This window comes from Poecilia reticulata, linkage group LG16 (assembly GCF_000633615.1).
Source record: "Poecilia reticulata strain Guanapo linkage group LG16, Guppy_female_1.0+MT, whole genome shotgun sequence".
NCBI lineage: Eukaryota > Metazoa > Chordata > Actinopteri > Cyprinodontiformes > Poeciliidae > Poecilia > Poecilia reticulata.
In genome coordinates, this window is record NC_024346.1 from 16,078,059 (window position 1) to 16,099,115 (window position 21,057).

At 38.4% G+C, this 21,057-nt stretch overlaps 3 protein-coding genes across 8 annotated transcripts; 2 read left to right on the top strand and 1 right to left on the bottom strand.

Annotated features, from left to right (window-relative positions):
* Positions 1 to 251: 251 nt before the first annotated feature.
* LOC103478677 (SPRY domain-containing SOCS box protein 2) lies at positions 252 to 3,394 on the top strand. The gene is made up of 3 exons (XM_008432677.2): positions 252 to 791; positions 2,229 to 2,982; positions 3,055 to 3,394. The coding sequence occupies exons 2-3, from the start codon at positions 2,259 to 2,261 to the stop codon at positions 3,183 to 3,185; spliced, it is 855 nt and encodes a 284-aa protein (XP_008430899.1). The 5' UTR covers positions 252 to 791; positions 2,229 to 2,258; the 3' UTR covers positions 3,186 to 3,394.
* A 92-nt stretch (positions 3,395 to 3,486) lies between these two features.
* msh5 (mutS homolog 5) lies at positions 3,487 to 15,380 on the top strand. 6 transcript variants are annotated; one of them, XM_017309529.1, is made up of 27 exons: positions 3,487 to 4,805; positions 5,513 to 5,629; positions 5,782 to 5,878; positions 5,963 to 6,086; positions 6,212 to 6,292; positions 6,626 to 6,679; positions 6,822 to 6,943; positions 7,040 to 7,149; positions 7,681 to 7,716; positions 8,152 to 8,234; positions 8,327 to 8,372; positions 8,512 to 8,689; positions 8,857 to 8,919; positions 9,010 to 9,138; positions 9,275 to 9,347; positions 9,426 to 9,535; positions 9,649 to 9,729; positions 9,836 to 9,923; positions 9,995 to 10,062; positions 11,539 to 11,657; positions 11,736 to 11,862; positions 12,611 to 12,760; positions 12,980 to 13,054; positions 14,316 to 14,462; positions 14,612 to 14,749; positions 14,827 to 14,900; positions 14,983 to 15,380. In XM_017309529.1, exons 3-27 carry the CDS (start codon positions 5,786 to 5,788, stop codon positions 15,101 to 15,103), a joined length of 2,490 nt encoding a protein of 829 aa, XP_017165018.1. In that variant the 5' UTR covers positions 3,487 to 4,805; positions 5,513 to 5,629; positions 5,782 to 5,785; the 3' UTR covers positions 15,104 to 15,380. The 6 variants fall into 6 exon arrangements, with proteins under 6 accessions (XP_017165018.1, XP_008430898.1, XP_017165019.1 ...); XM_008432676.2 differs by having other exon boundaries at positions 8,512 to 8,650; XM_017309530.1 differs by having other exon boundaries at positions 3,487 to 4,801.
* LOC108167030 (sperm acrosome membrane-associated protein 4-like) lies at positions 15,265 to 20,899 on the bottom strand. The gene is made up of 3 exons (XM_017309538.1): positions 18,059 to 20,899; positions 15,786 to 15,944; positions 15,265 to 15,679 (listed from the first exon to the last, which is right to left on the bottom strand). The coding sequence occupies exons 1-3, from the start codon at positions 18,111 to 18,113 to the stop codon at positions 15,456 to 15,458; spliced, it is 438 nt and encodes a 145-aa protein (XP_017165027.1). The 5' UTR covers positions 18,114 to 20,899; the 3' UTR covers positions 15,265 to 15,455.
* Between the last annotated feature and the right edge of the window lie 158 nt (positions 20,900 to 21,057).

Here is a 21,057-nt window from a genome sequence, read left to right on the forward strand (position 1 = left end):
TTCATATTAAAACTAAATCAAATGTCACATCTATTGTTTGGCTTCTGAATAATAACTTCAGCTCTCCCTAGAGGAGTCTCCGAGACATTACATAAACAAAGTCCATCCCAAAAATTAAGTACAGAAATTGGCAAAAGCCTCAGATATTAGATTAGAAAAACAGCATTTTCAGGGTGCCATACAAAATTCCACGGATACATGCGATGTTTTTTTATAAGCTTTTCTGAATGACTGACAAATTAAACCCTAATATCTGATCAGTAACGAGAAGGAAACATTCGCCTGTAAGACTCTACGCAGGGTTTAATAGCCCTCCGCTCTGCCTACGCCAACGCCGCCTTTATTCTCCAAAAATAATGAGCCGCTTTGGATTTTATTTCATTTTTCTCTTCTTGTTAATGAAAAGCCCGAGTGTGATTTTATTCCTGTGTTTCGCCATTTATGTTTACATCCATTACAGAACCCGCTAGGGAAGGGAAAAGCGGCGCGGCTGAATCTGATCAATGCAGGCAAAGTGATGATGAGGATGTAGGTCGTATCGTTCAGCATCCGTCTCTTTTATTTACAAACACGTCACGGATCTCTCGTCCTTGTCTCTACGGCTGGAGGCCCAAGTGATGGATTGTGCTGTTCCCGTCCCGGAGGTCGACACCAAAAACCAGGTCAGACGGGGGTGGTACCTCACCGGGCAGCGATAAGACCCGCAGGATGCTTGATAAGAGATATCTATAAAGCAGAGACACAGAGCCGTACGCTACAGTCCAGGCAGAGGGTAGGACCCAAACCAAGTGGTAAGACTCAACTCCTTATTTCATCCAAAGGATATTATTTGTTTTACCCTACAGATGAAATACTCTGAGCCAGAAGCAGTATCTTTAAATTAATTATGTTTTTTAATTTATCACGAGTTGATACCATATGAAGGAAGACGCAGTAGAGTGAAAGGTGAAATATTTTATTCTGATTCGGTATAGGGATCTGATAGAGATTAAATGCATGACATACATTTATAAATCTCCTAAAAGCAGGAATATTTCCATGCCTAAATTAATGTAGTGTAGTACATCTTGGATGATTATACAGAGAGAGACATCATTTATATTTTGCCCAGATTTGATCTATTGTTGTAGACAAACTTGTTGGTCTCACTGATAAATATGTGCAAAAAGCCTGAAAATAAATTTTCAATCACAAAAGCTTAATTTTGCTGTATTTTAGAAAATGTAACTTTTTATCCCATGAACCCAGAGGCGGTCCAAGCCTCTCTGACGTCCCCCCACCCTGCAACGAAGTTGTTGACTGGGGGGACTAAGAGTTGGGGCATTTGAGGACCGGGTGGGAGAAGAGGGAGGTGTGCGCTTATGCCGCCCCCATAAGATACCACTCTGAAAGGTTGCCCACGTCGCCCATATCGAAAGCCACCACTACTGGCACCTGTACCATGACCTTTTAAAAATAAATGTAACCAAAGATTTGTAGCTTAAACGTTACTTTTAAGTTCATCTGGTTTCTTGCAACTTCATATTAGTAATTCAGGAGTTCCTTTTTCCTGGGAAAAAAATCTGAATATAATGTGACACAGTGAACTATTCATTTCAATCATTTTCCATTACGTTGAATCGGGACCCTGCGGAGGATTGTTGTGCCGTACTTCCTAAAAACCAATCAGAATCCTGGAAATCCTCTCAGATGTGGCGTCCTAAAATCAGCAGCAAACAGGGTGCACTTACTCAACACAAGAATTTATTACTGATACATGCAAACAACACAAAACTAATTCAGAGGGGAACTGATCAGTGCAACCCCAAACGACACCCCACCACTACTGCATTAACCCAACGCCGCCCTGGATAAATGACGCCACTGTGAGGCCCTTTATTCATGTTTTTCTACCACATGTTAAACATACCAAGTGCTGTTTTATTAATAATAATAAGAGGACTGCCAACCATTGCCACAGCATTGATTTATTATTTTTTTGAAGACTGATTTTATTTCCCATGCTAAAAAAATGTGCTTATATTAGCGGCGGTATTTTCCTTTGCAATAAAGAGAAAGTCCTATTTATTTCAAGGCTTGTTAGATTATCTTTGTTGTCTATGTCAGTGTTTATTTGTAAGTTTTATCACCAGTTGCTGACCTACATGTTAATTTTAACTCATGGTCAACTATCTTGGCCTTAACCTGCTTCTTTTTAACACGCGTTTGATTTTCTGTTTCCTCCTCAGCTCTTATTTGACAGATTTATCTTCATCCTAATGGGTCTCATCCTGTCTGCCTGGCTGACCGACCCAGCAGCTGACCGCGTCCCCTCCTCTTCATCATCCTTCCCTCCGCTGGCCGTCCCAACCTCGTCTAGAGTCACCCTCATCCTGAGCTCCTCTGTAGCGTCTCCAGGAGACAGACGCTCAGACTGGAGCTCGCAGCACCGCTCTCCTCACTTCCAACTCTCTCAGTGCAAGCAGGAAGTGACACGCGCACCTGCCGAGCTCAGCAGCGATGGGGTCAGGGCCGAGGTGGGGGTGGAGAGTGGGCTCCATGTGTGGGAGGTAACTTGGAACCCTGAGCACAGAGGAAGTCATGCAGTCATAGGAATTTCGAGGCAGGACTGCCCTCTGCAAGACTCGGGTTATAAAGTTCTGGTGGGTGGAGATTCTCTGTCATGGGGATGGGAACTACAAACCAATCAGCTCTGGCATGGTGGAGAAACTCTGGCGTGTTTTCCGTGTGAAAGGCGGGGGTCTCTTAGATTGAAATCCTCAAACTCACTGCACAGCAAAGAGACCGATGCACCTCTCCTTATTCCTGAACGCGTCCAGCTGGTCCTGGATGCTGATGCGGGGACTCTGGGGTTTGCTGTCGATGGCAGCTTCCTGGGTGTTGCATTCAGGGACCTTCCTCCTGGAGTGGAATTGTTCCCAGCAGTAAGCAGTGTGAGAGGAGGAGCACGGATTGCATTGCGCTATCTGAACGGAACCACGCGTAAGTGTCCAACACATGAATTGTCTTGATGAAAGTTTAATACTGACATATTTGTTTCTACTATATTTGCAGGTAATCCTCCCGCCCTGAAGGCTCTGTGTGGACTATCAATTCTGCAGAATTTAGGGCAACAAAGGCAGAACCAAGTGGACAAACTGCCTTTACCACCTTTACTCCAACACTACCTGCTTTCCTCTTTCTAATTCCCTTGCACCTTTACATGCAAATGTTTTTGCATTGTTTTTTAAATTGATTTGTTTGTATTGTTTATGTTATTTATTGGTAGTTTTATAATTGACAAACTCACTTTGGATAATAAAAATCTTCACACAAGCCTGATAAGGACTCCTTCAGCTACAAACACATGTAAATAGTCTGAATGTTTGTTTTAATAAACCAGACTTGCAGAACATTTTCCAGGTATCAGATCTTTCTTTTTTCCTTTTATTTCTGAAACATTAATGCACTGTCAGTAGTGCTGCCTGTTCAAGCTGATAGGTGGAAATGTAACACTAAGCTTAAAAATGGTCATGCTGAAAACGATATTCTTAAATTGTTGAAATTGATTTTAATAGTTAGAAAACTGAGACAAATGCGATCTCAAGTTGTGATCCAGAAAATGCAACTTTTACGAGTTGTAAGAAACATCCAACGATGAGTGCAAGTTTATTTTTACAGCATATTTTTTTGCTCACGCTATTGAAATGATTAAAACTGAAAAGTTCTGGTTTTCTTAATGTATTATTCTTTCCTAAATGTCATTGAATTCACAGTTTTAAATTAAGTTAAGCCCAAAATTATCCACAACTGGTAGAATTAAATTTCATATTGTTTTCTTTCCACCAACAAGTGCATTTCTGATGTGAAATAAGACGAGTATGTCTCAAAAGGCAATAAAACAATGTAAAGGGAGTATCGGTTTTGAAAAAAACAAAACAAACAATGTTTACATTTTAATTAAAACAATTACATGTCGAAAATTATTTACGATTTCCATAATCAATGAAAAATTTTCATTGGCATTACAAGTAATTAGTACTTCCTGTTACTTCTTATTACTGCTGGCCACCACATCCTCTTCCCACAGGTTCAAATTCCAGTTCAAGTTTGAACTTTGACTGGGCCATTCCAAAATGTTAATACAACCTCAAGTTCAAAATCTTATTTGGAACTTATCTACCAATTTCTGCCATACACATGCATGTGTATTGATGCTGACATGTAATTTCTATGTCACTGTTTGTTTTAGGTAATACTTACTGGAGAAATTATTATTCCACCAGTATTTGATGAACTGTGTCAGAACCGCTATTGTTATACTAAATGATTTGCAGATTTCACTTATCGGACATAGTCTGGATATTTTTTATGTGTTAAAATATTGTGCAAAGAGAATAAAAGCTTCGAAATGGGAGAACAGAGAGTGAAATTCACCTTCTATGTCTTTATCTGTCCTTTTTAGACCATTTTAGACCGCGCATTGATGCAAAAACGTTCACCTAAACAGCATGGGTTGACTAAAACCGTAATTAATATAAATAACAGTCTCAAAATACTTTAAGTTCATATGAATCTTTTGTAAATTTATTAAAAAACAGAAACACCAACTGCTGTCAGAGGCATTAAATATTTTTTAGACGGGGATGGGGAGGGCGTTGTTGCCACAGCAACAAAATGAGCAAAAAGGCTCGCGAGAGAAAAGGCGCACTGAATATTCGGATTTTGACCACAAATAAAAACTTTCTTCGAAATAACATAACTGGTTTAAGAGGCGTGTGGAAAAGTTTAAAGTTATTTTCATTCAGGAGATAAGACTGAAGTAGGTATGTAAATAAACACGGTTTGACTTTGTGAAGATAGAAACAACATTTGTGACCTAGCTCAGACGAGCTAGCTTACTTGCTAATTAAAGTCGTCAACGTCTGCCTCTCGTTCATAGATAGTGGTTGGGTAAAGGGTATTTGTATACTCTTTGTATTGAAAATACTCTTTGTATTTTCAAAGAGTGGAGTCATATAATAGAATAATAATTTCAGTCAGATTAAATGTTTTACAAATCTCAAACGTCACAGTAATTCAGTTCAGGTTTGGCAATTTTAGGTACTTTACGGTTCAGAACTACAGCTGATCAAATCTAGTCCAGACTTTTTACTGAACCTGAACTAAATAAAGGGCCTCACAGTGGCATCATTTATCCAGAGCGGCGTTCGGTTAATGCAGTAGTGGTGGGGTGTCGTTTGGGGTTGCACCTGCACAAATAAGACCTGCACTCATAATGTAGGGATATAATTAATATTTTTAACGTATTCCTATGACCTACTATTGAAACATATTATACAATTTTTAAAAATTATGTAAATAATGAAAAATAATTCAGTAGCTAAGGCATCAATCAATTAGATAATTACAACACAAAGAGGGGGGCAGTTATCAAAAATATGTTTGGATACACAGCTTAAGTTGAGTATTTATAGAGTTTATTCATCTTTATTATTTTAGTGTAACGTTTCATGCTGTTGTCTTGTCATAGGTATTCTGTGACTTGTTGCTACAGGGGTCAGAAAGTGATTGTCTTTTCTTTTTAACTCAAAACTTGGACGTCCTGAACACGCCGCAAACCTCCTAGCTGAACATCAGAAACATCCCAGTAATTTGCTTTTCATCTTAACCTCTCTTCCTTAGATTTTACTTAAATGACCAACACAAAGTAATCCACAAATGTGGTAGTTGTACTCTAAATGCTTAAAAGGAGCATTTAGAGTCATACTATATCAGCTTAATTCAGCTCTTTCTTAACAGACTAATGGCAGCCGCCCTTGAGGATCCAAGAGGAGCCTTAGGTTTCAGGGACCCTGGCAGCAATATTGATGAAGAGGAGGAAGATGACACAGCAGCAGTAAGATGAACCTATTTACTAAGAGAGGCATTGATTCTTAAAGCATCAGAATAAACTCAGTGATATTTAAATTTTTATTTCTAGGTTTTATTGAGTGTTTTAGTGCAGCGGGGACAGTTGGGCCTTTGTTTCTACGACAGTGGAGACTCGTCTTTACATTATATGGTGGATTCTCCTGATAACTATGAGCTCCACCTGTTATCCAGAGGTAAAGAACAGATCTTTCTTACAAAAAATACTTTTACAAATTAGGTTACAGTTTCATCTTTTAAGCAGCGTCTTACATTTCATCTCCTATTAAACTCCAACACATCTCTCTTTCCTGTTGTTAAGTCATTCAGGAGGTCAGGCCCCATGTAATCCTAACCAGTGCAAAGCAGGAACGCTGCTTGACCCAATATTTGAAGCAACTTGGTGAGCTCTGAAAAAACAGCACTAATATCAGATAACAAGTGAAAAACAAAAATGTTAAGTATTTTTGTTTGAATGCAATGTTGGATGAGTTGTTTCTGTGTCAAGGGAACTTACTGAGATTAGAGATGTTTGACACTGTATCTGGCAAATGTGATAAGAGGAAGACTGATTGTGGAAGCGGTTGTGGCCTGTTTTTCCAGCTTCCCTAATCTGGGATGCTGGGCTTTCCTAAGCTGCAGGCCTAGGAAAGCCTGCAGCTTTCCTAGGCCTGCAGGCCTAGGTGAAACTAGTCAGTAAATCAGGATTGTTCTAAACTCATGCTTTGGATTTCAGGTTCTGACCCACACTATAAACCCGAGGTGGTTACTTATCCATATGTTGACTTTGGTAAAAAAAAACCAACAACATACACAATCACAAACTCCATACCTCCTCTTAAATTTTCATTCTAAAGATTTGTAAGAAAAAAAGCATAATATTTTCCAAAAAATAAACATAAAATTGCTCATCATGTTTTTAAATGTTGCAGGTCTGGAGGTCGGTAAGCAGAGGCTTCTTTCCGCTCATCTGCCTTTCCTCCCAGCTTGCATTTCAGAGAGGGACAAAATGTCTTATCTTTCCTCCTGTATCACCTTTGACTCACCCTTGATGGTGAGCCAGATCTCTATATGTTACCCTGTCCTTATAGCCAAGTTATGAATCAGTCATGTTCTAGCATTTGAAAGGGTCTGTTCTCCTGTTGGAAAGCTTAGGGCAGTGGGAGCTCTCCTGAAATGTCTGGACAGGAGGAGAGTGGGAGTAGAACTGGAAGACAGCGCTGTTGGAGTCCCAATCCTGCAGTTTCATGCCTACACACTGTGAGACACACAAACATGCAGTTAGACACTCTCAGGCACCTTAAGGTGTCTGTTTATTTTCCATTATGAGGCCCTGTAAAAGGTTTCTTGGAACTTCAAGTCAGCTGCCCCTTCGACAACATGTTTCTGCGTTTTATCTCAATTTACTTCCATTTTCTTCCTGTAACAAGACATTATGTACCAGTTTGCTTAACCCATGTACGTATATCAGTTAATCTCTCCTGGTGTTTTAGAATTTTGATAAACTATAGAAATACATTAAATAAAATATTTGGAAATCTCATTCATAATTCAATGTAAATTTAAATTACTTCAGAAGATTTTATATTACACTATGTTTTCATTCATTGTGGTTCTAAACCCTTTTGTGTTGCTTGTCTGTCATTCCAAGAAATTTCTGAGTGATTATAACATTTGATTAAGAAAAAAAATCTCTGATACTTTTTATTAAAGTCATATATTTTCAAGACTAAATGGTTAATTAAAATAAAAGAAGGTCAACATTTTTGTCTGGTTTTTCTCTCATTATAGTAAAGAAGTGGTTTACATTGACCGGGACACCTACAGGCAAGTATTCAAAATGTACCTTTGAAATCATTCAAAGCTTTAGAAACAATCTTTTATTCATTCCTTTAGTGTTCTGTAGTCTCCATGTTTATCTGACAGAAACACACGTAATTGAAGTTAGTGAACAATTAGTTTCTGACATGGTAATGACAAATTATTCATCATTTAAATCAGGTTATTTAAACAGAGAGATGCAGCATGGACTGGTAAACATGCAGAACTTTACATTAAAAACAGCTATTTTTAAAGTAAGTCAATTTAATTGTTTCTAAGTGTATTTGATTGCAATACTTTCTGCTTTATCGTTTTTTTCTATTCACTACAAGCTCAATTAAATAAAGTAAAATAAATGCTTTCTACTTTAATGAGTAGAACGGTAAATCAGTTTAATTATGCTTAGCTTTGTATATGACGGTGTGTTTTTTTCTGTACTAGTGTACTTCAGATCTTTAAGTCGGATCTGCACCCATCAGTCTACAAACTGCAGTCAGGTGAAAAGGAAGGACTAAGTCTCTATGGTAAGCGTCTCAGATGGTAGAACTTTTCTGATGTCATTTCCTCTTATTTAAAACAGTTTTTATAAATAAATTTTTGTTTGTGTGCACTACAGGAATATTGAACCGATGTAAGAGCAAATTTGGATCCAAATTGCTACGGTGAGAAATGATATGTTCAGTGACAAAATAAAACAAATTCAGGTATCATGATTATCTTCAAAATTACGAACAAGTAAATATTTTTGTTTGGTATATTTCAGAGTGAAGAAATACTATTTTTTTCGCTTTTGTCTGACAGTCAGTGGTTTCTTCGACCTACACGAGACCTTGCAGTGCTATACAGAAGACAGGAAGTGATCCGTTTCTTTACTTCGCCTCGAAACTCGGACGTCCTGAACACCCTGCAGGCCTCGTTACGGAACATCAGAAACATACCAGTAACTAACTTTGGATCTGTCCACTTTAAATGCCTCTCGGTATTGATACAGTATTCATACCAACTGAACTTTTACAAACATTTGTGGTTGTTACGTGAAAAGTTGTGAAAATGGTTGAAGAGTTGTGTATAATTTTGTAAAGCATTGTATATAATAAGATATCCTTAAAAGAAAAGGAAGTTTTCATGGATGCCTGTACATGTTAGGGTGTTCTGCGTCGCATGACTCTCTCCAGCACCAAAGTCACTGACTGGCAGTCTCTCTACAAGGTTGGAACCACTCTATTCTGTAGCTTTATGTGTCTTTATTGTTTGACGTGGCATTTAAAACACATTGATATGTTTCTGTCTGGATGTCAGACGGTATTCAGTGCAGTGTGCATCAGGGACTCAATGCGGCACCTCCCTCAATCTATTCAGCTGTTTCGGGAGATCAGTGAGAAACTCTCTGAGGATCTTCACTATGTCGCCGCTCTCATAAACAGAGTTGTGAGTTTTTCCTCTTAAATTGCGTCCATTCTCCATTGTTACTCATAAAATGTTATACTTTCATTGAGATCTTATAAATTTTGTTATTGCAAGCTGGACAGAATTGATGTTAATGAGTGTAGTGATATTTTTGTAGGTGGATTTTGATGCCAGCTTAGAAGAGAACCGCTTCACTGTCAAACCCAACGTTGATCCTGCCATTGATGAGAGTACGTGCACAGATTCACCCATTCAGCTCTCATGAGATGGATCTTTATGTGCTTCTGTCTTGGCTCTACTTTTTTCAGAGAAAAGGAGGATGATGGGGCTGTCTGACTTCCTGACTGACGTTGCCAGAAGAGAGCTTGAACATCTGGACTCTCGAATTTCCTCCTGCTGTGTCATTTACCTCCCCCTGGTCAGATACTTCCACATATTTAGATTTTTTTGTCACCTCAGGCAGCTATAACCTCATCATATTGTTCTAATTATGAAAACTGATAATACAACAAGGTAAAATTCTCCTTCCAGATTGGATTTCTGCTCTCTGTGCCTCGACTACCCAGCATGGTGGAAAAAGAGGATTTTGAAATGGAGGGTCTTGAGTTCATGGTGTGTCTGTGTGGTCTCAACGGGGTGACAAAATGTCCGGTTAGGTTTCTACATTAACTCACTTGTCAACATTGTATTTTACGCGTCGCATGCTTCGATGAGCCAGTTCCTCTCAGACGACCGGCTGCACTACCGTAGTCAAAGAACCAGAGAGCTGGACAGCCTCCTGGGAGACCTGCACTGTGACATTAGAGGTCTTTTAATTTCCCTCACCAGACAGTTTTCTGGTTTCTGTTCAGCTAAGAGTAAATATCTTGTTTCTCAGACATGGAGACTGCAGTGATGACACAGTTGCAGAGTGCCGTCCTGGAAAAGAGCAATTCTCTGTATCAGGTTGGTGGGCGTCATTCAGAACAGCAGGTTGCAGTGTTTTCAAAATGACTCCCACTGTGATACAACTGTTGTTGGCATGAGTGTAAAGCTTTTAGTGCGTGTGGGTGGACTTTGTTGATTAATGCTTTCATCTAATTAAATTGTTCACTTTATAACAAAAACAGACCTGGAGACCTTTTAGAAGTTGTAATATGTGTTTCTTAACGGATCATTGCAAATGTTATTTTTAAGGGGAGGCTTAAGTTCAGCTGATGCATTATTGTTAATGGATAGTCTGTGTGTCAACTATTAGGCAAATTTGAGATTAATGTAATAGAAGCAATACGTTTATTATAGGGATTCTAGAAACATTCCTGTAAATAATGGAACACTCTTTAGGGGAATTTGGGAAATAAAAACACTTACTCAGACTGATAAATATTTACAAATGTTTTGTATGTGCGAGCTGCTTTATTTCTGCCTTGGATTTAAATCACAGATTGCAGTAACTGCGTGCAAACAAGTGAAAGCAGCTGCAAGCAATTTGCGCCTGCTGTGTATCAGCTCACAGTTGTTCTCAGGTCAGCGATAAAAACACAGTAGGTGTAGAAATGATCGCTGAAAGCTCCAGATGTTGACCTGATGAGGCTCTTCTCATCTGACTCTATCGGGGAAGAATCTGGTTCGAATTGCCTTGGATGCTTTTAATGCAGCACTGCAGATCTTTAAAGTCAGGGGAAGAATTTATCCCCTCAACTTCTTCATTCAATAGTTAAAAGGATAGATTGCATTTATCAGATTGTAAGATTATTCCACAATATCTGCTGATCACATTTTGCTTCCTCGACAAGAAGTACATCCTTTTATTTGTACATATATATTATTCCAGGCCTCATCTGAGTTTATTTAAGCTTCATGTTTGATAATCTGCATGCATCTGCATGAGGTTCTGTATTGTGAATTTTACAATAACAAAAAACAGGATTTTAAAAACAACTTTAAACACTTATTTTAGTTACTGTGACATCTATGCCCCGTTTTTTTGTAAAGCTGCCAGTGCAGAAGGTCACATTTTTCTTTTTCTCTCCACCTGCGTCTAACCTCCCACCAGCTTGTAGTAGCTAGTTTTTCTTTACACTCAGCTGCAAACAGCTCTAGTATTTCAGACAAAGGCATTTTGCTCTGGGATAGACATGAAAATAGGCAGACTTTTCCTCAACTACATGCATAGAGACGATACAGTCAAGAGGACATCTTTCTTTGCATTTCTTGAGAATTAGAGGAACATACAAACTCCACTTTTTACAGAATTAGTGTCCACAAATAGCTTTGTGAATTTGTCCTTCAGTGTTGTCAAACATGTTATGTGCCACTATTACAGCTTAATCTGCTTCTTCTTTCTCAGTCCATAATATTGTTGTGTGCAGTGGTTGAAAAAAGTATAGCTGCTTTTTTTTTTGTCTCTGCTAAACCTAAAATACTGTAGTAAATGTCTAGGTTCTGGATCTCCTGGCTGAGCTGGACTGCCTAATGGCGATGAGCAGTGCCTCCCAGGAGTACAGCTACTCCTCACCCAAGCTTGCCAGACATAGAACAATAGCAATAACTCAGGGAAGGTACCGACTCACTCTTATGGTGACTAATTTGCAGGACGGTCCCAGATATTCTTCCTGTGCTTCGTATTGATTTTCCAGACACCCGCTGCTGGAGCTGTGTTCTCCGGTGTTTGTGGCCAACTCCTTCCAGAGCTCTGAATCAGAGGGCAGAATCAAGGTCATCACTGGTCCAAACTCATCTGGCAAGAGCATCTTCCTGAAACAGGTAGAAGCATCTTGTCCTGGCCAAAAACAAGCATGAAGATGTCAGTAAGGTGCAATTAAAACTGTGATTAATTATTTTATATTGGTCTGCTCCTTTCTTAATTCTTTGTTTTTATAAGTGGCTGAGTAAATGACTTAGTATGCTCTCCAATATATTAAAACTGGGAAATTTTAGGAAAAATTTCGTCTTGTTTTTCATTTAACTTACCAATTTAGATATTTTATATACTGCATTACTAAATGAAACTTCTACATGCGAGACTGTTTTACTTGTAGTCCTAAAGTTAGGATCATTTCAGATAATCTACCAGCAATATCTGCTGATGTAAGATTTTTAACTTGGTTTAGTTATTGATAAAATACATAAATTAATGTAAATATAAACCAAAGCACTTTTCATTTGCATGGTAAGATGTAGTCACCGGCCTACTTTTTGATTGAATAGTGTCGGGAAAAAGTGTTTGACTCACTTTGTATTTTGTTTTCTTGTCACACCTGAAGTTATCAAATAAATTAAATACAAAAAACAGTTTTCAAATGATTTCATTTATTAAGGAGGAGGATCCAAGCCAATATGAATAAAATAATTGCCCTCTAACCTAATTAGCAGCAACAAGTATTTTGTTTTCATTTTACACTCTAGTTTTCAGAGTCTGAGATTTTTCATGAAAAACCTGATGTGACATTTTCAGCACGCTTGTCTACATGTGACCTTGCAGTCACTGCTTCCTGCCGTTTCATATTTCCAGGTGGGTCTGATTGTGTTCATGGCTCTGATTGGCTCAGACGTGCCGGCTAAAGAGGCAGAGGTAGGTCTGGTGGACGGGATCTTCACTCGCATGCAGAGCAGAGAGTCTGTGTCTGTGGGCCTCAGCACCTTTATGATAGATCTCAACCAGGTATGTCACAGACACACCGTTAACCACCAGCATGTGGTTCCATATGTGGACTTGTACAATTTAAACTGGTGCATTTGCTCCCAGTCTTCACCTGTTACATGTTTTTAATAAAGCCAGGTTGTTCTTTCTACAGCTAGAGCAAAGTTCTTTGTTCTTTGCGTTTACAAAGAACAAAGAGAAACAGCGGTTTTCCTTTAATGTGTTGCTCTTTTTCTCCAGATGGCCCTGGCTCTTAACAGCAGTACTGGCAGCTCATTGGTGCTCATCGATGAGTTTGGAAAGGGCACCAACACAGTAAGAAGAAAATTGTTGCAGCGCTCAGTGCAAGAAATCCAATGACTTCAACATAAAGCAGAACCAGACTCGATGAGAACAGCAGCAAATGCTTCAGTCTACACAAATAAATATCTCTGTGATTGGTGCTTAAATCCATGCAATTTCCTCTGACAAAAACCCATTAACAAAATAATACCATTGTAGAAGAAATAAAGCATTGACTGTTTAATAATTTATGTTAGAGCAGCAGGACAAATAATGTATTTCCTATTATTGATTGTTGTGCTGACCATATTGGTTGTAATTTTTCTCGCTCTCTCTTCATCATCATAATATCTGCACCACTTTCTCTGAGCTTAAGCATTTTGTTGACTGAAGTTTATTTCAATTTAGCGCATCTAGGCCAATCCAACTGGTCAAATGCAGAGTTTACATGCAAAGAGTTCATTTATGCCCCTTGAAATATATAAGAAAAACCTTTCACAGAATATTTTAAGCTGAAGCCAACTTCAGTAATATTATTATTATGCATAAATATGATAATAAAACTCAATAAGGCAAATGTTATGTTTTCAGACATCCAGAATGTTGTGGAAATGCAAAAATAACAGAATTTTGAGTCTGATCAGTGTATATCAGTACATTAGTGTATAGTTAAACTATCACTCACACCTCTGGTAGATTACACTTAAAGATGTTGATTAAGGATGTTGCATGTTTTTTCTGTTGCATATGTCACATCACAGGGACATATATGAACAAATGTCTCCTGATAAATAAGAACCTGTGTTATCAGCTTGTTGTTTTCCCAGAACAATTCAATGTCTGTAAATCCAGCCTGAAGGGGGCATCAGTGAAGGAACGGCATTTCAGATGAATTTACTTGATAGACATAAAGCTTTGCTGCTGCTACTGCTTTATTTCTATTAGAAGATGCATGCTGGTATATGTTGACATGATCAGAGAATCAAATAGGAAAGCATGAAAGTAAATGTTTCCATTGTTAAATCTGTAACAGAAAACACTGTATCAGGAGGGATTGTCTGTTTTTAGTATTTAGTTACCAGTACATTGTTTTTCCAACAGACTGTTGTTTAAACTAAAAGAAAGGAAAGATATGTTGTCTCTCCAGGCTTATTGGCAGGAATGTCTTGTTAATTGATTTTCTGACAGCAGGTCAATAAACATGCTGTTTGCAGTTTATGTGAAGTGCTTTGATTGAATTACAACAGAGCTGTTTTTCCAATAGCTGCACAGTAGCATTAATGTTCTCCTTCAGGTTGATGGACTGTCTCTACTCGCTGCATCTGTCTCTTTTTGGCTGAAAAAGCCTCCGGTGGATGTTCCTCACGTCCTGTTGGCTACAAACTTCCACAGTCTGATGCAGTTAGGCCTGCTACCAACCACTGGCATGCTGTCTTTTCTGGTAGGGTGAAAAAACAACCAACAAAGCATAAACAAATGCTTCTACTGCAGCATTTCATTGTAATATTGTCATTTTAAGATGTAAAAAAAACATCTGACCGAATAGTTGAATAGTAAAACTTCAAACTAGTTTCTGCTTTTGTGCTTTAGACTTTAGAAACAGCCGTAGACAGAGATGAGTTGGTGTTTTTGTACCAGCTGAAGGAAGGGATTTGCCAATCCAGTTACGCTGCCAACATTGCTGCACTGGCAGGCCTGCCAACATGCCTTGTACACAGAGCCATGGAGGTCAGGAAATGCAAACACACACACTCCCTCCCTCACACAAAGGCAGGCTCACAGACGGACTGTGTTTTCTGTCTAAGGCATCTGAACATTACCGAACAGGAAAACCCATCAAACGCATTGACAAAGCATCATCAGACGAGCAGGCCAAGAGGTTTGTTGAACTTTATTTAATGTAAAATGAACTGAGAAACTTTATCTGAGACACACACAAAAAAAGTGCATGTGGTCAACAGATGCCAATCTGTGGTGCAGAAGTTTTTGAGTCTTGACCTGGAGGACAAAGATGTGGATCTGCAGAGCTTCATGAAAGATGAGCTTCTGCCCTCTGCTGGAGAGCTCCTGAACCGCAGCTAGGCTCTAGAAGTGCTGCAAACACCTTTCTGCGTTTCTCTGCTCCGTGTTCAGTGAGAAAATGTTTGGTGTTTGCTTTTCTTGGGAAAAACAGAGAATCACCTCCAAACACGGTGGATGTTTACAGAGTTTTATGTTAATAACAATATTGATGTAAAAAAAAAAACAGTTCAAGCACATTGTTTATTTTGTGAAGGAATTACTGTATAAATGGTACATGGTTTGTGTTACATATATCTAGTGTTTACTTATTGATTACTCAGTAAAAACATTTTGCAAATCTGGCTGTGTCTTTGCTTGAAGTAGCATAAATTGTGTTTTTTCAACAACAAAACTGAATAATTTTTAATTTTTTTTATCCAACCAAGACTTTAGTGATGTGAGTGATGGTTATACTGGCCAAAGTGATATGAAAAACTGTGTATATGGGTAATGTTTGTGCAGAGTTGCAGAAAGGGGTGTCACAGCAGGATTTGGTCATAACAAAGATTGTATTATTTAAAAAAAGCGCCACCGTCGTCTTCACGTTACACTCCTCGGCCTTCGCACAGCCCAGCGTCTTTATTTCCAGAGAATCAGCTAGGAGATGAGGTAAAGTGCAGTCAGAGTAATCCATATATGATTCAAACTTTATGAATCTAACTTTTACATGTTTCTTTGTGCCTTCAGATGGATAGACGCACACCTGCCTTCCCTCGGCCCGTGTAGCAGAGCTCCCCGCGGCTGCAGTTGGTTTCTGTCGTGTAGCAGACGTCCCAGAAGCCCAGATCGCAGCGGAAACACTCCAGGTATGATTCCTCTGGTTCCAGTCCCTCTAGCTCCAGCAGCTGCTCCTCTTCCTCTCCTGAGCACAATGAGTCGCAATGATGATCCTGCATTAGGTTTATGTGTTTTTCAATTGCATTTGATTTTAAAGGCAAGAAAATATGTATTTTTTTCAGCTGAAAAATGTGAATGTGACTTCATACTGAGGATTCTGACACAGTTGAACCCTCTGTTCAGGGTAGAAAAATGACTTTCCAGACTTTTTTAATCATGAAATTTTTGTTGTTGTTGTTGAATTGTACTTAAATGATTGTTTGTGTCTATAATTTGTCAGTACTTTGACTCACTAACAGGATGTACTCTCAAACATTTAAAAACTATCTCTCTCCACTTTTTGAACTATAGAAAACTTCAAATTCAGTTTGAAACTGAAGCTGGTTAAAATGCCAAACACTAAAAGCAGGGCTATTTTAGGCATTTTTACAAACAAAGTAAAAGTACGAAACTTCACAAAATGTGCTTTAAAGAACCTGCATTTATGTCAGGATCTTATTGTGCATACTAGGCTGGTTTAACAGAGCCAGTTTATATTAGTCCAGATGCTAGAAAAAAGCAGTTAAACCACCCTATACTACACTCCTAAAATACAAACTCGTTTCAGCTTTGTTGTCTCATGATTAGTGGAACTTACTCGATGACTAGTTAAACATTTCAAGGTGGGTATTTTGTACTGAAAGGCCCTGGACCCTAGAAAAACGGCAGAAAAAAAATTCCCCTAGGAAATCTGAGAAGGGAAAAGTTTTGAATTTTAGGATGGAAACATATGTAGGAATCCTAAATGAAGGTTTCAGTAGAAAGGCATCAAGCGTGGTTGTCACCTTACTGAAGTGGTTCTGGATGTGTTGCAGGGTTGTAAGAGGACATAAAACCAAACTAGTCCATATTGCAACACATTCTGTTTAGCACCTAAACATCTCAGAAATGTTTTGTTTATTCTGCAGCAGTCTGGAACGGGGGAACGTGTTTCTTTAAGTGGATACCTTGCCTTAGTTGGTCAAGTTTTTTTTCTAGCAAGAAGGTAATGGAGTAAGCAGATGGCATAAACAGAAAGTTTGTCTGTAAAATAAAATAAGCAAGTCCTACCTCAGTTATTCCTCCTCAGGTTACTTCATTGAAAGTGTTTTATTTAATAAAACCACTTAATTGTCTTTGTTTACTACCTCTATTAATGTAGTTAGTGGACAGCACATTAGTACACAGGTAGTTTTAGATTTAGTTAATCTCTTCTTGAGGGCCTTCAGATGTGTGAGCTGTTGTATTTCAAAGACTCGCAATCCTTATCTGCTCTGATCTCGTTAGTGTTAGCTCAGTTAACCCAACAGACTAAACACGAATGAAGATGTGTTCAGTCGGAGGGAAGGGCACATTTTGTTTTTTTCATGTGCACGGTCTAATTTTGTTTTTGTTGCATTTTTATTTATCTGATCCTGCAAAACAGCAGAGCAACAGTAAATCCAATAAATTGTTTAGATTAACTGTTTTGCAAATCTGTTTTCAGATATTTTTAATATTCTGTCTACAATTTTTATATGAAAGAGATTTTGCTAAATTATGCACAAATGAACCACAAACACTTTTGTAAATCAATTTCTGATTTTTTTTTCATTAGAAATGATTTGAAGAAAAGCTTTAATGATGAGCTTTTCTCATTTATTTAATATTGAAAAGCAACATTTCCAAACTGAAGATGATCATAAGGAGATTTGGCACCCTAGATAATGAAGGTAATGAGTTTTGATTCTGGAGCAATTATTGCAGACATGAAAATAAAAATTACTTATCTTGTGGATGTTTTGCTTTTTCTGACATTTTATTGATCATAATATTAATTTTCAATTTAATCATAAGCAAACACAAATGCAAGTTAGTCTGCAGACTTAACGTAAGTTGTTAATTGAACATTTTTTTCAATTAACAATGAAAGATGTTTTTAACTTCGACATCCAGTTGTTGGACTGTTATGTAATCCCTACAGTCGTTTGTAAAAGCTTCCCACAGAACAGGCTGTTGGATTTAACACTTCTTAGACAACTAGGTCCTGCCTTGCTGCTGAAAACGCCCCCATGCAACAATGCCGAGGCCCCTCTGAGGGCAGCAGAAACACCTCCAGACTTTGGGAAGAAGCCGGCTTACCTTGAGCAGGTGTGAGCATCATGATGGCAAAAACACAGAATAGTAGTCCTTTCATTCTGAGCAGGTATCTCCCTTTGACAGCACCATGAATACGTGCCACGTAACTGGAAGCTGGGCAGAAATTGGATTAGCTGAGCAATGCACCTGTAGAACCAATCATAGCCGCTGAAGGGTTGTGGGTCATTGAAATTTTGACAGCAGCTGCAGAGATAAAGAAATCAAATTCACGTAGACAGTTGTATAGAATGTTTCTTTTAATATAATGAAACGCTATTTGGTTTATTGGCAGTTTTAAACACTGATTAAATGTCAATGTTACACCTTTAAAACACTGACATATTGTTTCAGTCAGAAAGTAAATGCCTTCTCGGTGACACACAGTTCTCTTCATTAGCGCCGTTAACTTTCCATGACTTCTTAGTTGATTTTGCTGGTCTGGGATCTGAGGTGAAGTCTATTTAAGTAATAAACAGAATTTTTTCCAGCTGGCTAAGTCTAGGTAAGAAATGTTGATTGAAGCTTCGCTCTTATAGGGAACAGAGAAGTAGCTTGGATACTGAGTCAGCGCAGGGCTAAGCAGCTTACTGCTTCCTGTCCGTCTGCTCAGATATGTATCAATGCTCTCACACGAGCACAATACTCTCTGAGAGTAAAGGATTTGATTCAGTTGTACTGTCAATGCAGCATAAAACCTGCACTGCTGACTTATGTAACGCTGCTGCACAGACACAAACACAGATCTATGTTTGAGAAGATTTCTCCATTTGTGTAGCGGCAGTCATTTCTGCATGCATTTAGATATGCGCTGACATTATTCCCTCTGGTCGGTTTACTGTCACACTCAGTTTTATAAATAAATTATCAGTGACTGCAGCCTCATAGCGCAGCCTCGTTCTCACTGAATTCAAATGCATTAGATCATCTCACACTGAGCAGGACTCCCCTTAAGTGTGAGAGGGAAGAAGAGTGGGCAGATTTCTTTTTGTGGGAGATGTTGACGGCTCAAATCAAGAGCCATTTTTCACCCGCTGCAACTGAAATATACATCCTGCATCCTAAAACAGCACTGAGTTCCTGCCAAGACAGCTGCGGCTGAAATGGATGGGCAAAGATTTACTGTAAACTCCAGTCTCACTCGTCATCTAGATGGCGGGATCTCAGCATGAGCCCAACCTGCAAGGAAATACTTAGAGGTCCTTAACTACCTATAAAAATGTTCAAACTGATCTCCTGCGTAATTAGAGACTAGAGAAAAAAAGCTGGTGATAATTAAAATAAAATCCAGCCCACTTTCCTCCTCGTCTGTGCTAATGGGCTGATTTTGGCTTAAAGGGATAGGGTCAGGATTTGTAAACTGGGATTCTGTCAAAATAAGTAGTTAATACCCTACCTGCAATAGATAGCTCTCTGTGTCCTTGTTTTGCATAAATCCTGATTAGTAGGTTCTGGATGCTGAAGCTAAAAGTGACCAAGACCTAAGTAAACGTTCACCAAAAAAAAATTCAGATTTCTAAAGCCTCATACCTGTTGATTTGTTTTTTTTTTCCATTCTTTGTTCAAACTTTGAGACACTTCTGACAGGCATTACTGAGGTTCATGTTTGTTAAATTTTTATTTTTTTAAGTTAGTTGGGATTAGTTAGTTGTTAAATTGACAATTAGTTAATTTCTATAAGCGTTAAACACCCAATTCAGGTATGAAACCAAAAACAACACTTTCACATTTGCATAGGGAATTTGGGAAGTTTTTCATACAGTGGGGGAAATATTTAATTCAGCGTCGGTTTACTTACAAAGGGTGGAGAAGTCTGCAATTATCATGGGAGGTACAACTCAACTGTGAGAGACAGAATGTAAAAGAAATCCAGAAAATCACATCGTATGATTTTAAACTAATTAATTAGCAGCATTTTATCACATTAAATAAGTATTTGACTCCCTTCCTACCAGGAAGAATGAACTTGTTAGTTTGTCTTTAACAAGTAGTTTTGTCCAACTTGTATCTATTGCACCTGTTTGAGCTTAGTACCTGTATAAAAAGACACCTATCCACATACTCAGACTCTAACCTCTCCACACCACAGGTAAGACCAAAAAGCTTATCCAAGGAACCAAAACTATAGATTATTGATCGTCAAATCCACTCCTTAAGGGCCGGTGTCCTGCTACTGTTTGATGTGTCTCTGCTTCAACATGCCTGAGTCAAATAATCCGGTCATTAGCTGGATATTGAACTTACTGAGATAAGGATGGATGGATGGATGGATGGATGGGATGGCATCGCAAGATTTTGGGACAACAACTTCAGTAACAGCATTGAAGATGGGTCATAGCCGGGTCTTCTACGATGACAGTGACCCAAAACACACCACCAAGGGAACTAAGGAATGGTTCTTAGGAGCATTTCAGTTTCCTGGAGTGGCCCCAAAACCTGGAGATCTGTATGAAGGAGTGGTGAAAATAACTACTGCAGCCAGCATGTGTAACCTGGTCAACAACTACAGGAACAAAGGTTTCTGAAAACCATATTAAGTTACATCAAATACTTATTTCATGCAGTAAAATGCTAATTATTATTATTAAATTGCAAACCTATCCATTCTTTGTAAGTAATTTCAAAAGTCAGCTGTGTATTAAATACTTATATCCCCCACTATATTCTACAAATGAATTTTGCCTACAAATGTAGCACAATTGAAAGGGAGATGAACAGGCTTTCCAAAAACGTAAGATTTGTTACCTAGAAGCATTGTCACAACAAAGAAATTATGGTAACACTTTATTTGAAGGGGGGTGAATAAGACTGACATGACACTGTCATAAACATGACATAACATCTGTCATGAACATGAATAAGCCTTCATGGATATTTATGACTGTAGTCATAAAGCGTCATTCGGTAAATTATGACACTTTTAATACATAGTTGACATTATTCAAAATGTCTTTGTCATGACAACTTGACATTAACCAAGAAATCATTACTGATATAAATTTGTT